Source organism: Leopardus geoffroyi, chromosome C1 (assembly GCF_018350155.1).
Source record: "Leopardus geoffroyi isolate Oge1 chromosome C1, O.geoffroyi_Oge1_pat1.0, whole genome shotgun sequence".
Lineage (NCBI taxonomy): Eukaryota > Metazoa > Chordata > Mammalia > Carnivora > Felidae > Leopardus > Leopardus geoffroyi.
This window is the reverse complement of record NC_059328.1, coordinates 146,594,140-146,607,499: the sequence shown is the minus strand read 5'-3', so window position 1 is coordinate 146,607,499 and position 13,360 is coordinate 146,594,140. Positions and strand designations below refer to the sequence as shown.

Here is a 13,360-nt window from a genome sequence, read left to right as displayed (position 1 = left end):
CTCACGGTTGGTGAGTTGAGGCCCTGCATTGGGCTCTGTGCTGACAGGGCGGAGCCTGCTTGGGATTCTCTCTCTCCTCTTTCTCTGCCTTTCCCTTGCTCTCTCTCAAAATAAATAAGCATTTAAAATAAATTAAGACCGGGGCGCCTGGGTGGCGCAGTCGGTTAGGCGTCCGATTTCAGCCAGGTCACGATCTCGTGGTCTGTGAGTTCGAGCCCCGCGTCAGGCTCTGGGCTGATGGCTCAGAGCCTGGAGCCTGTTTCCGATTCTGTGTCTCCCTCTTTCTCTGCCCCTCCCCCATTCATGCTCTGTCCCAAAAATAAATAAACGTTGAAAAAAAAATTTTTTTTTTAAAAAAAGAGAAAAAAAAATAAAATAAAATAAATTAAGACTATTAAAAAAAAAAAAAAAAAGGCCAGCATGCTATTTCTGGCTTGGGTGACTAGATGATAAGGCTATTAACTGAGATAGGAAATAGAGAAGGACAATGTTAGGAAACTTCAGGAACTAGCTGGGATAAAACATATTCATTATATATAAGCAGTGGAGAAAATACTATTAACATCCAAACTAAAAGTAAGTATGCCCTGGTTAGCATGAAAAAGAAGTTAACTTTGGCTCTTTCAATTTAAAAAAAGCATACTGGGGCACCTGGGTGGCTCAGTCAGTTAATCTTCCAAATTCTCCTCAGGTCATGATCCCACGGTCTGTGAGTTTGAGCCCTGCATCAGGCTCTGTGCTGACAGCTCAGAGCCTGGAGCCTGCTTTGGATTCTTATGTCTCCCTCTCTCTCTCTGCCCCTCCCCTGCTCACATCTGTCTCTCTCTCTCTCAAAAATAAATACACATTTAAAAAAATTAAAAAATAAATTAAAAAAAAATAAAAAAGCATACCTATCCTACTTAGTTAAATCCACTGTCAACACTACTTTTCATATAGAAAAGCTCACGAAGCTCTCAGATTATATAGCTCTATCCTCTCATTTTTTGATTAATTATTTCCTAATGATATCCTGTATCTGTAAATCAGATCTTCCTGAACTCTAGAAATTAAGTTGCAATACAAACATTTCATGCTCTTCTCAGAGAGCACGAGTGTTTAGAGCTCACGTATGGCTTGTGTACAGCCATCAGAGATGGTCAGAAAATGACTGCGTGAGGTTCGTGTGGATGTAGAAAGCAGGGGGGGGACCAAGCAGCTGCTTCGCATTGTGGTATAATTTGGTCCCCATAAATCTTCCAGAAGAAGTGATCAGTACAGAAGAGTCAGGTGTGAAGAGGACTCAGACCTTAGGTGTGGCAGTTACCAGTAAGAGCTGGGATGGGCCGGGAGATAGAAAAGAAGGAAAACAAACTCAAAGGAATGCATAAGTTACCTTCAACATCACAACTCAGGTAGTTACGCACTTCGTTCAAAATGAAATTGATATCTTCTTCCGAAGGGATGGGATGGTGTGTAATATCCGTTGGAGTGTCGGTAGTGCCTGCTATTGTCATCTTTTGCCAGGGTAAGAAGAAAATTACTCGCCCATCGCTGGTTGCTGGGTCAAGCAGTCCCATGCTCTCTGGGCTGATGTAAAAAGAAGGGTTACATATTTCTGAAATTAGCAGAAGTTTAATCCTTAATCTGCAGTCTAAAAAACTACTTTATTCACTAATTCTCATAGAAGCAAACAAGAAACACATGAACTATTACTTTAACTGCCAATACTCTAGCCTAGAAATTCCTAAAAGAAAAAAAAAATAATATTGGTAACAGAAAAAGAAGGGAGCATGTGTGATAATAAAACTCAGCGCAACCAGCCCTCCCCATCTCAACAACGCAAGGTTAATTAAGAAAGTGGACTTCACTTTCCAATTGTTTGGGTTTTTATATTCTTTGGACCATTCACATCAGATAATGTCAGCGGGGATAAGTGTCTGTAATTCCTTTTGTGATGGTGAATTAAGGATTGCTCTTCAACCTTTTTTCAAGTCAATGAAAAGTATTTTCCTTGGACATTTGACATTTGACACATCTTTCAGTGGAAGGTCTCAGAAGTACGTGAGAAAAGTGAAGGCTCTAAGTTTCTAGCAACTAAAATGTGATCAGAAAAGTTCTTTACTTCTTTGTACCTAGATGAACTTACACCACTTCACCAAATATGAAATTTCTTACTTTACTTCAATTTTATAGAAATCTCAAGAAGGGCATCAATGAGAAAAGGGCTGGGTTTTCTACTATTACATAAGTAACAGTGAATGAGGGCAAGGTCAAAAAAGGGAGAGGAATATCTTAGCAACGACAATCTTTAAACAGACATAGGAGGCTAATGTATTATGCTATTAAATCAAGGTTCGAAGATGCCTCTTTTGACAGATTACATAAAATCTCCCCAAATATGAGTCAATAATTTTCACTAACACATACTTAATATTTTAAAACCAAATTATAAGACACACCAGAAATAATAAGCAACTAGAAATATTAACAAAACCTGTCCAGTTGTCTCATTAATCAGAAACTATTGTTTTCATGCATTCATGAACCATTCAAAGAAATTTGGAGAAGTTGAAAAAGGGGCGGGATGATCTTAAAGTGTCATGTTCAAACAGTTAGGCCCTACCAATCTTCAGAGAGCTGTTTCGGTCTGACTGAATTCTCATAGCAAGCCAATGTTAAAGGCATTTTCAGCTTCTATTAATGAAATTTCTTAAATAGAAAACACAATTCCATTTGGTTGAAATAAATTTCAAGAAGTCCCTCCTATACCCGTAAATTTTAAAAAAGCGTAAACTTTTTATGTTTATCATTCCTCTGAAAAAACTTAAAAAATAAACCTCACATTGATTCAATTGTATAAGGGTGAGGGCCTAACAAGTGCTTAAAAGTAAATAACAATAATTTATTTCATGAAAAAGAAATCTAGGGATACCTGGCTGGCTCAGTGGATAGAGCACGTGACTCTTGATCTTGGGGTCTTTAGTTAAACCTCATGTTGGGCATACAACTTGTTCAAAAAAAAAAAAAAGAGCTACAAAATTACTTGAAAAAAAAAATCTATAGTCAGCTTAGCATATGCATCTTCTTTATGTAAACCACAAAGAGTGTAAGGCTTTTGTTGCAAAGACCCATGAGTCCCATGAAATGCTGCCATTTTTTTTTTTTTTTTAATGTTTATTTTTTGTGAGGGAGAGAGAGCAAGCATGCAGGGGAGGGGCAGAGAGAGGGGGAGACACAGAATCCAAAGCAGGCTCCAGGCTCTGAGCTGTCAGCACAGGGCCCGACATGGGGCTCGAACTCACCAACCGTGGGGTCGTGACCTAAGCTGAAGTCAGATGCTTAACTGACTGAGCCGTGACTGAGTACCGGAAATGCTGCCATTTCTACAGAGCCTTTGTAGAAAGAACCACTGTCTACAGGATCCGTGAGAGACACGGAGAGAGCGGGCCACAGTCCTACTTAACATACGCAAAATGCATCACAGAAGTGGGTCAATCATTTAAACCTTCAGCTAAGATTTCATCTTCATTCAGGGTTGAAGGAAATAATTTTACTTTCATTTTTATATATTGAAAACTGTAAGTATCGAATATTTTATATTTTTTTCTTTGTGTTTCTCCTAAGACTCTCTTAAAAAAAAAAATCTTAAAAGACACTAGTTAATTACGTAGTTTGTAAGCAACTGATTTGATCCTGGGTTAATATGCCCTTACATTAAATCAGTCACTTTGGGGCTGGGAATTAACTCATTCAGAGTTCAAGCTTTCAATCTGATAAACAGTACCATGTTGAAACAAAAGAATAAACTGTATCTCCTAACATTTAAGGAACAAATTATATGTTGGTATGTTTTATGCATGATCATTTTATAGAGCAGATATCATATGAGGTACTTAAGTAACTCAATAAACCCGACAAAATTTTGCATAAAATTATTATATTCAACAACCTAGACATGAAATGCTATTAGGAAAGCACAGCTACTGAATCCTTTAAAACCTTCCAATGCAATAAAAGCAGTTTAAAGGGTGAAGGTGATGGTTACCAACACACGCATAACTGGATCCTGTAGAGAATCAACTGCTTAAGTGAAGACATATGTGTCAAACATAAAATTAACAAGCACAGAGGGAAGACAAAGCTAGTAATGAATGGTATAAAAATTTAAGAATCCACTTGGAAATACCTTTCATCAGTTCTAAATTACCTAATTCATACTCTCCCTTAGGGAAACGTTTGTTTTCTTATGAAGGATTAATTCTGCAAGGTCACACTAAAGTTTGAAAATGGAGAGCACCTGTGGTGATGGTCTGTACGGGACAGGGACGCGTAGGTCTTTCCTCAATATGTCTGATTCACTGACATCAGGAGGAAAGCCACGCTGCTAATTTACATGTGCGTCTAGGATTAAACATAACGAACATTTTTCTCACGCAGACCACTGCCTTCCTCAAGTACCCTTATTTCAACTGAAATCAATTTATTGTTAACTACTTAGCAACCAGTGTTAGAGCTAACAGTACGCACACAGCAATACAGAAACTACAACAACCACCCCCACCACAACAACACCCCCCAGAAACCTGACTTCTTGTCAGGGGTAAAAAAAAACACCTATAGGTAGAAGGAGGAGATGATTATTTTCATGTGTGTAAAGTCATCGTGCATTGTGGCTGCTTTAAAAAGAGCATCTCGGGGCGCCTGGGTGGCGCAGTCGGTTAAGCGTCCGACTTCAGCCAGGTCACGATCTCGCGGTCCGTGGGTTCGAGCCCCGCGTCGGGCTCTGGGCTGATGGCTCAGAGCCTGGAGCCTGTTTCCGATTCTGTGTCTCCCTCTCTCTCTGCCCCTCCCCCGTTCATGCTCTGTCTCTCTCTGTCCCAAAAATAAATAAACGTTGAAAAAAAAATTAAAAAAAAAAAAAAAAGAGCATCTCACCGCAACTCTGATGGAAATTTGTTCTTCATGTAAACTAAGCAGCACCTTTAAAATTAAATGATTTCTGTGTTCTGGGTTTTTGGAAACTGAAATAATGCAAACAAGAAAGTCTGCTACCATGGCACATGTCTTTGAGGGTCATAACAAGGTTAACAAATGCCATAAAGATACTCCCAAAACAGCCCAACACGACATACACATGGTCCTTGCCTTACATTTAGCAGCCTACACTCAACAAATCAGTGGCTACAGGACTCACTACATATCTAAACTGATCAGGTTCTAGTGGAAATGTTAGACCTTAAGGTGCCACCACCCAGTGTATGGGGCAGCCCCAGGAGGTCTGACTCATCCCTGAGGGCCAAGTGGAACCCTCGAGCTATAACTGAGTGTGACTGACTGATGAGCCCAGGCAGTCATTTCAGTCTGACTTCTCCCAGCCCCACCCAAGAAAGTGAATTGATATGGAGAGCAAAACCAGCCCTCTGGGATGCCTGAAGGTCAGGGCTAGAAGGGAATAAACCCTTAATCCAGGCCAGTATCCAAAACTAAGGAGCTCATCTGCAGCAGACCCTGAGCAGGAATTGGGCTGCAAACCACTCCCGGAAGGTTTCTGACAGGAGGTATAGCGGTTATAGTTCAAGGTGCTAAAAATGGGGACATTAATTCCTCCCAAAGTAGCATGAGATCACTTACTGCATCTGAAGCAGGCCCAGCTGTAACTCACACTTTCACGCTTTATGGGGAGGTGCCCTGAAGCTAATGACAAATTCTGGGGATTAAGAAAGGCATCCTGTTTTGAAAATATTACATCCAGGTGATATATATTTATATTTCTTTAAAAGCACCTATCTACTCTGTTATTAGCGTATTATAAAGTTTAGTACAGAACTATATGGTGTAGCCTTACCTCTTTCATGTAAAATGTTTAAAAGGATAGACATTTGTGCAAGTATGAACACACGGTTTTACAGAAGGAATCAGAGAAAGTGTTACTGATTACCAGAGAACAACTGAAATGGGGAATAAGGCAGAGGGGCATGCGGAAGAAGAGAGAGGCTCTCACTTTTCCTTTTGTGTCCTTCTATTTTCTACAGCGATTACTTTAACGCATTTATTTTTATATCCATGGGTTATCAGAGCAATAAAATGGAAGAATCATGTTTTGTTTTCATAGTTTCACTTTTCTATATCAAAAATATCCCTTGTAGGTGTTACATTGAATTTTAACTTTAAAAAAAGCAACAATCTCTATTTGGTCAAGTTAACACAAAAAAGTTAGTAGGATTCATTCAGGAAATATTTACTGGTCACTATTAGACACTGCATGAAGAGCAGTCAACAAAATAGATACAGATGATCGCAGGATCATTGTCAAAATGTATACAAATCAGGTACTACCTTGAGATAAGGAACCAGAAGCTGAAAGAAGTAGCTTGCCAAGGCCAAACAGTCTGTAAGAGGTAAAGTGGTGAACATCAAGTACTACATCAAGGTATCACCTTAATTTACCCCGTCTCCCCATTTTAATGATGGGCAAACTAAGGTTTACAAAATTCAAATGGCCTGCCCCAAATGATATCTATTAAGTGGCAGAATTAAATTAGGGAATAATGAATCCTCTGACATCACAGGACAATAGTGAAGAAAACATGAAACATAATAACACATGAGGATATATTGAATCTACTAAGATCTAAACAAATATGCAAATGTGTGTGTCTGTAGCGTAGGTCTTATATCCATAGCCTAAAAGATATTAAAGAAAAAAACCCCTCCAAAAAAACCCTTATAAACTAGCTGTCTTCGCATATTTTTAATCTAATACAAAATAGATGCATATGATTATGAATGAAACTATTGTTGAAAACTTCTGTATATACAAGAAACATTTGCATATTTACATGTATTTACTTCTCTCCTTTTCATTTAACAAAACTCCGGTTCCAGATTTTAAAACTCTATTAAGTACTGCTACGTAAAGTTTTATTATCAAGACTGAAACACCTTGGTTTCTTTAGTCCTCAATTAAAATACTAATGATGGTCTACTTATCACACATAGACATTTAAAAATGAGACAGAAATCTTGGAAGTTGGTGGATAAAAAATGGACTTTCATATTTTTTTAATAGAAGTGTAATATTTTTCTTGGTAGAAGTGAATTTGGTACAAATTAGGTGTATCCTGGAGTCTTTTTGGGAAGATTTGCTTATTGAAAAACTGATGAAACAGCAGCATCACTAACATAGCAGGATAGCATCCCAGGAGAATGTAGATATTAAACAAAATACAGATTCTGTTCATCCATTTAATCAAATATTAAAAGACTGATATAACTTTACATAAATGTATTAAAACGTGGAAGAGATAACTCTCATCCTAACCACGTTACCTAGAAATTACCACCTTTAACTGTTACCCATAATCGTATTACCTAGAGATAATCACCGTTAGTATTTGATGTATTTCCTTGTAGTCTTTTTTCTATATGTACACAGTGTTGAGATCACATTACACATTTAATCTTACATCCTTCATTCTAAACTAACAGGGTATCGTTAATGTTTTCCTAAAACATTAAAGTTATTTATAATTACAATTTTTAATGACTATATAATATTCCCTTGTGCAGATATGCCACAATTAACTTATCCATTCTATTAAGGTTAGCACTTAAGGAGTTTCTAATATTTCTCAACTATAGATAATATCATAGTGAATACCAGGAGCATAGATCATTACTCCATACAAAATTACTAGTTTGCCTACTGGATTTATCACATATGGAGATAAAAAGGGTACACATGTTCCATACTCTCGTCATGGTTACATGATTTTTTTCCACAGAAGTCTTGAAATGTCCATGAGATCCAATTATAATTAATTTCTTAATTAAAACCCTCTAAATGTTTCTTTTTTAATTTGTTAAAAATTTCAAAAATATAATAAGAAAGAATAGTGCAATGTGCCCATCAGTCAAGTTCAATGAATTTCAGTGAATAGGTATCTTTGTTTCATCTCTCTCCCTACCCATTTCTCCACTGACAATTATCTTTGTTAATATGAGAGATCAGAAATCACATCCAATTTGACTTGCTGTGACAGTTTTCACAACGCATTTCAAAAGTCATAAACATAAGAGTACACGAGAGGTCCTCATCTTCAGATTCTTCATAAGCCAATTTGAGTATTTATAAAATTATTTTTTTAGTGTTTTAATTAAAATATGCCCTTCGTGGAATTTTTTTTTTTTTTTTTACAAAATTTACCCTTAATATTTTCATTAACATTCAAAAATACTAAGGCGTAATTTCTGAAGGTGAGTACACTGAAGAAAGTACAATAGATCCCCAATCATTAACCCCTAGAAGTGAGTATTGCCGTAAAAGCTAAGAAATTCCCAAGTCTGGACTGTATTTTGTGTTTTGGAAGAGTTCCTTTGCTTATTTCTCCTCATTTTGAACAGCAAGCTAGACCATCCAGTAAGAAAAGTGGGCTGAGGGGCACCTGGGTGGCTCAGTTGGTTAAGCTTTGGAATTCAGCTCAGGTCGATCTCACGGTTTGTGGGTTCGAGCCCCGCATCGGGCTCTGTGCTGGCAGCTTGGAGCCTGGAGCCTGCTTCGGATTCTGTGTCTCCCTCTCTCTCTCTGCCCCTTCCCAGCTCGTGCTCTTGCTCTCTCACTCTCATTCTCTCTCTCATTCTCACTCTCATTCTCACTCTCTCTCTCAAAAATGAAGAAGCTTTAAAAAAAAAAAAGTGTGCTGAAAGAATAAATGCAGCCGATTTCCTGTCCCCCTTGCAAGGGTGCCGAGTTGGCACACAGTTACCTGTAATAACCAGGCATCACAATGTGGACACCAGCGCTCGGCTGGCAGATAGCTGCGGCGTTCTTATCATCCATTTTGCGCACGGTGTCTGTGAAAGGTCCCGTAGCATTGATAACGCATTTGGCTCTCACATCAAATTCCTGCCCTGTGAAAGAAAGCAACATCAATCACACACCCCATTTGTTTCCCTGCTCACCGATGCTTTGGGTTATTAATTTACCTATAAACTTAGCCTATGGCGAAGTACACTTGTGCACCACACGAAGGGACACGAGCAGCCAGAGTTACTGAAAAGCCACACAAAGGGCTTGCATCCGAGTCGGTCTACCCAACACAAGTCCAAATCGAAGAAAGAACGTGCCGCTTCGTCATCTCGGTTCTCAGTCTATTTTGCGAAGTGCCCAGCATCTGAGCGCCAAATGTGAAGAAAGCCGGGTGAGTAAATAATCCGCTTTCTCCCTAAAACTCAAATGTGTCAACAGCGCTGCCGTGAGACAACACAGGTCTCAGTGTTGGTTTTGTTCAAGGAAACGAGGTGATTGTGAAGCTCTGCCTACGTGGCCACAGAACCAGGACAAGAATGGGAAATCCAACCAAAGGTAAAGTGATTGACTCTAACGATGTATAAATGCACTGCCTGTGTCACTTACTTTGAAACTTGGCACGCTTATTTAATTTTATTAATAACATGTTTTTGTCCAGAAAACGGAATACCTTCCTAGCTGTGGGAATTTTGTGGGCATTTATTATTATCATTATCATTATTGTTATTTAACACAAAGGGGAAAAATTGCCAAGTACCACAAGGGAAAATTTTCATGTTAAACCAGTCATTGTTGACAATAAGGAATATAATTAATATGACTCTGAAATCTGGCTTAAATAAAAGAGAAGTGACAGAAAAATTATGATTCAGTCATTACATCGGCGAGGCAAGATGCTAAGAAAGACCTTCCCGCTAGGGCCTCGGCGTACCTGTGAGCACGTCCTTACACCGTGCACCGCTCACTCGCTCTTTCCCCGTGTGGGGGTCTGTCTTCTTGAGCAAGCTCACGACCTCCATGTAATTGGCTGTGGCAGCCCCGTACCTGGCAGCAGTGAGGGCAATGGCAAGGTTCATCCGTGCATCGTTGTGTTGTCCTGCAGCAGGGGAAAGCATCAGAGGAGGGACAGGGAGTCACCTCGAGCCACAGACTGGTGGAACAGAAGTGTGTCACAACAGATATGTCACATCTGTCCCTGTCACCCAGAATCTACATGATGGCTGGTCAGCTCTATAGGGCATGATTTAAAAATACATGGTCGTTCTCGGCCAGGCATTTACCTGCCATTTCACCAAGTGCACTTTTGTATACCGCCGAAAGGGCAAAAAATACCCCTTTCGTACGGAGCTCACATCAATTAGCTGAAAGTTAAGAAGTAAGTAATTATTCTCGCAGCTCGGGAACATATGTACATGTCAGACTTTTCCTAATACAGACAACCAGTATGCACGAAAGTGAAGCAATTCAAAACCTCAGAATATTTGACACCCCAACTGGTGTTGATTAACAATTTTTATGAGTATGTGCTCTATCTAATATTCAAAATCAAGAGCTTAATCCCCCATAGAGCATCTCTATGCATTCTATAAAAGGATTTTTCTTGGTTTGACTCTTGATCAGAGCTCCTTAAAATGTAACATTTTTTTTTAATCACACATAAAAGGTAAGAAATTAAGCAGGGCAAAATTTAATTACAGAACAATTCCTACCTGTATTGTTAAAGATTTATTGCTGAAAAATCCTAGTTAAAGAAAACTAAGAGGGAGGTGAAGGGGGGGGGTGGGGGAAGATGATTAATCACTTTAAAATACTGGCATCACTAGAGACGTTTTCTATTTATTATTGCCAGTGGAGTTCACGCTGACCAGGAAGAATTACTCTACATTGCAGGGGCCAGGTTCTCTGTGCCCTGAATAATTAATTACTCAGGGCTAGATGTATTGAATCAGGGTTCAAATTCCCACACACTGGGATCAGTTCTATCAAGATAATACTGATAAAGGGATGAATTTGTAATGGATATTGTTGTTGATTTATGTTGCCAGCATACCAAACATTTAGTATAAATGGTTTATGTAAAGTTTCTTCCTTGTGATTCCGCCTGTGCAGGGCCAGAAGCCCTGCACAGGTAATCTGTTCCAGCTAAAAGGGCAAAGTTATAAAGAGAGAATCAATGACTGAAGATTCTGCCACCCCTCCCCACAAACATCTTATTCTAAAACTGCTGAACTAATACAATCAGCCAAGAGCCTTTCCCTCTCCATTAAGTCCTCTATCAGTAGAGAACATACATTAAACTTCAACATGCAGAATAAGGGGCTATTTCATCCCAAAATTAAAAAATGAAAGTAGAGGAAGAAAGGAAAACAACAGCAGCGGTAGCTGAATTCAGTGGGAAGAAAGACTGGTAGCATTTGTATCAATTTCAACTCAGTTTGACTCTAAAGTTGCTATTAAAATAGCAGACACATTTAAAGTTAAGTCTAAGAAACCAACTTCTATTAATGTAGGGCTCATTTAAAATTGGAATATGTTCCACCAAGTTAAATGCATGCAAACAGACCAAAGACACTGAGAATTCCATTATAGATCTTCTCTCTAAATTAAAGAGAGTACCCATCCTATCCAATCCTTCTGGGAGATTTATGTATCTAACAGTGAAACACCCTATGGGCAGTACAAGAGATCCAAGCCATGTTTGTAAGGTAGCAAGCCTCACACCCCACCAGGTGTGCCTTGATTTACACACTGGACAAGTCTCTGGAAAGCCATGTGTATATTAACTCTCTTAAATCCTACACAGAAGTCACTATTGAAAGGGACCAGGCAGAAAACCCATTTGTTAATTGACAGATTACTTCATAAAGCAGTGTATCTATTACACAATCATCCAGTAACAAAACTCTAAGCTTTGAACACACAAAATCTCTCTTTTAATACCTTATCAAAATATAAAGTCTCACTGGAACAGCATTAGTATACTTGATCAAGCTCTGTTGCTTCTATACTAAGAAATGCCTCAATTAATTTCCAAATCCTGAGACTTTTAAGGTAAACAAGATCGTCCGTTCAAAGTGTGAGGAGGAAAGAAGCTTCTTTGGTCCTTATCTCCCATGCCCATCCACCTTGCTACCCAGTAGCCCCTGCCTTGACCCAAATCAGCATGGCACTTACTTATGAAGGACGGCCCTTCCTGGGATGATCCTCACCTGCCATAATTCTTCCACTCCCATTATACTTACTACTTAGGATTGTTACATTTTTGCAACTCCCTCAACATTCATGCCATTTAACACCTTCTTGCGTTTGTCCACCCTAATTCTTCTGGCTGAAATTCTATTCTGGAAGCTCTGGAAAACTCCTCTTCATCCCTTGTGACCTGGCTCAAATATCTCCTTGAAGTCTCACCGTATCTGAGTCCCTCCAAGGCAAAGCTGTTCATCCCTTATTCTGAGTCAATATCACATCTTGTATATACATTTTTAGTAGCCCTTATGATATTATGTTCAGCCATGTATCCATCAACTTAAAGAAATAATAAGCCTTGATTATGAGTCAGGGTCTGACATAAATGCAGAAGAACACACTGGTGAAGAGACACAGGGTAGTCGCTCTTCTCCCAGAGCTCACCTCCCACTGTAGTCACCAGACAATTTCCCACCTCTTCATCCCACTCACGGCAAGGCAGAAAGCCTTTCTCATTCATCTTTTTTTCTTTTTTTTCCCCTCATTAGTGCCAAGCACAGAACAGGTATCCAGTAAGTATTAAGTTTAGCCAAATTCCATTCTGTGGGTTAAATAAACAGGTTAATTTATAGCCTTAGATTTACAGTCTCATAGATTTATATAAATAGTCTTTAAAAATAAAGAAAATAGTCTTTATATATATAGATATATATATATATATACATATATATATATATATATATATATTCTTTAGAGAGTTATAGTTGTGTATCTAACAATGGATTGTTTTTGTCTCGTGTTAAAGAAACTTCAGACCTCAATAAGTTGGTGGCAAGAAATTTGAGAGAAGCAGATAAACCCCAGAAATGTGGAAAATCTGAACTTCAACCCAAACTAGTCCTTATATTTAAGTTGAATAAGTGTGACAGGAGGAGAAATGGTGATGAATGATTCCCTTAAGACTGACCCCACATATTTCCCCTGGCTCTGCAGGGGAGTGCAAACACAGCTACTGTAAGTTCTTAAAAACTGAGGAGTCAGCAGTTGGACTTTCCTCCGGGCCCCGGGAGCTCACATCTCCACCCAGAAGTTCCCTTCTCTGCAGACATTCAGTTAATTCATGTACCTCCTTGGATTCCTGGTAGCTCTCCTCCTCAACGCACATTCAATTCACCCTTTATCCTGAGATACCCAGATGCTCTCAGTGTATGCCTCCTGGAAGAAATGGTAAATTTCCACTATTCTTAACTAAATTCCCCCTCCAATCCCCTTTGCTGACATTTTGAAAGGTATCTATATGCCTCCTGTAATTTTGTGTCTGGAGACAACGTTTTTGACAACACTGCATGTCACTGGAATGTGATACAATCATCTCAACTCCCC

At 38.9% G+C, this 13,360-nt stretch overlaps 1 protein-coding gene across 5 annotated transcripts in view; it reads right to left on the bottom strand.

The window, feature by feature from the left end:
* Window positions 1-13,360, bottom strand: part of GPD2 (glycerol-3-phosphate dehydrogenase 2) — a 141,739-nt gene that overhangs the window by 25,132 nt on the left and 103,247 nt on the right. For all 5 annotated transcript variants that reach the window (XR_006712892.1, XM_045479883.1, XM_045479882.1 and 2 more), the window contains exons 7-9: window positions 9,723-9,887; window positions 8,748-8,892; window positions 1,376-1,569 (exon numbers count right to left, since the gene is read on the bottom strand). Coding sequence is in view for 4 of the 5 variants with exons in the window: in XM_045479883.1 (XP_045335839.1) it covers window positions 1,376-1,569; window positions 8,748-8,892; window positions 9,723-9,887 (504 nt within the window). In the remaining variant the exon portion in view is untranslated. The remainder of the gene's footprint in view (window positions 1-1,375; window positions 1,570-8,747; window positions 8,893-9,722; window positions 9,888-13,360) is intronic.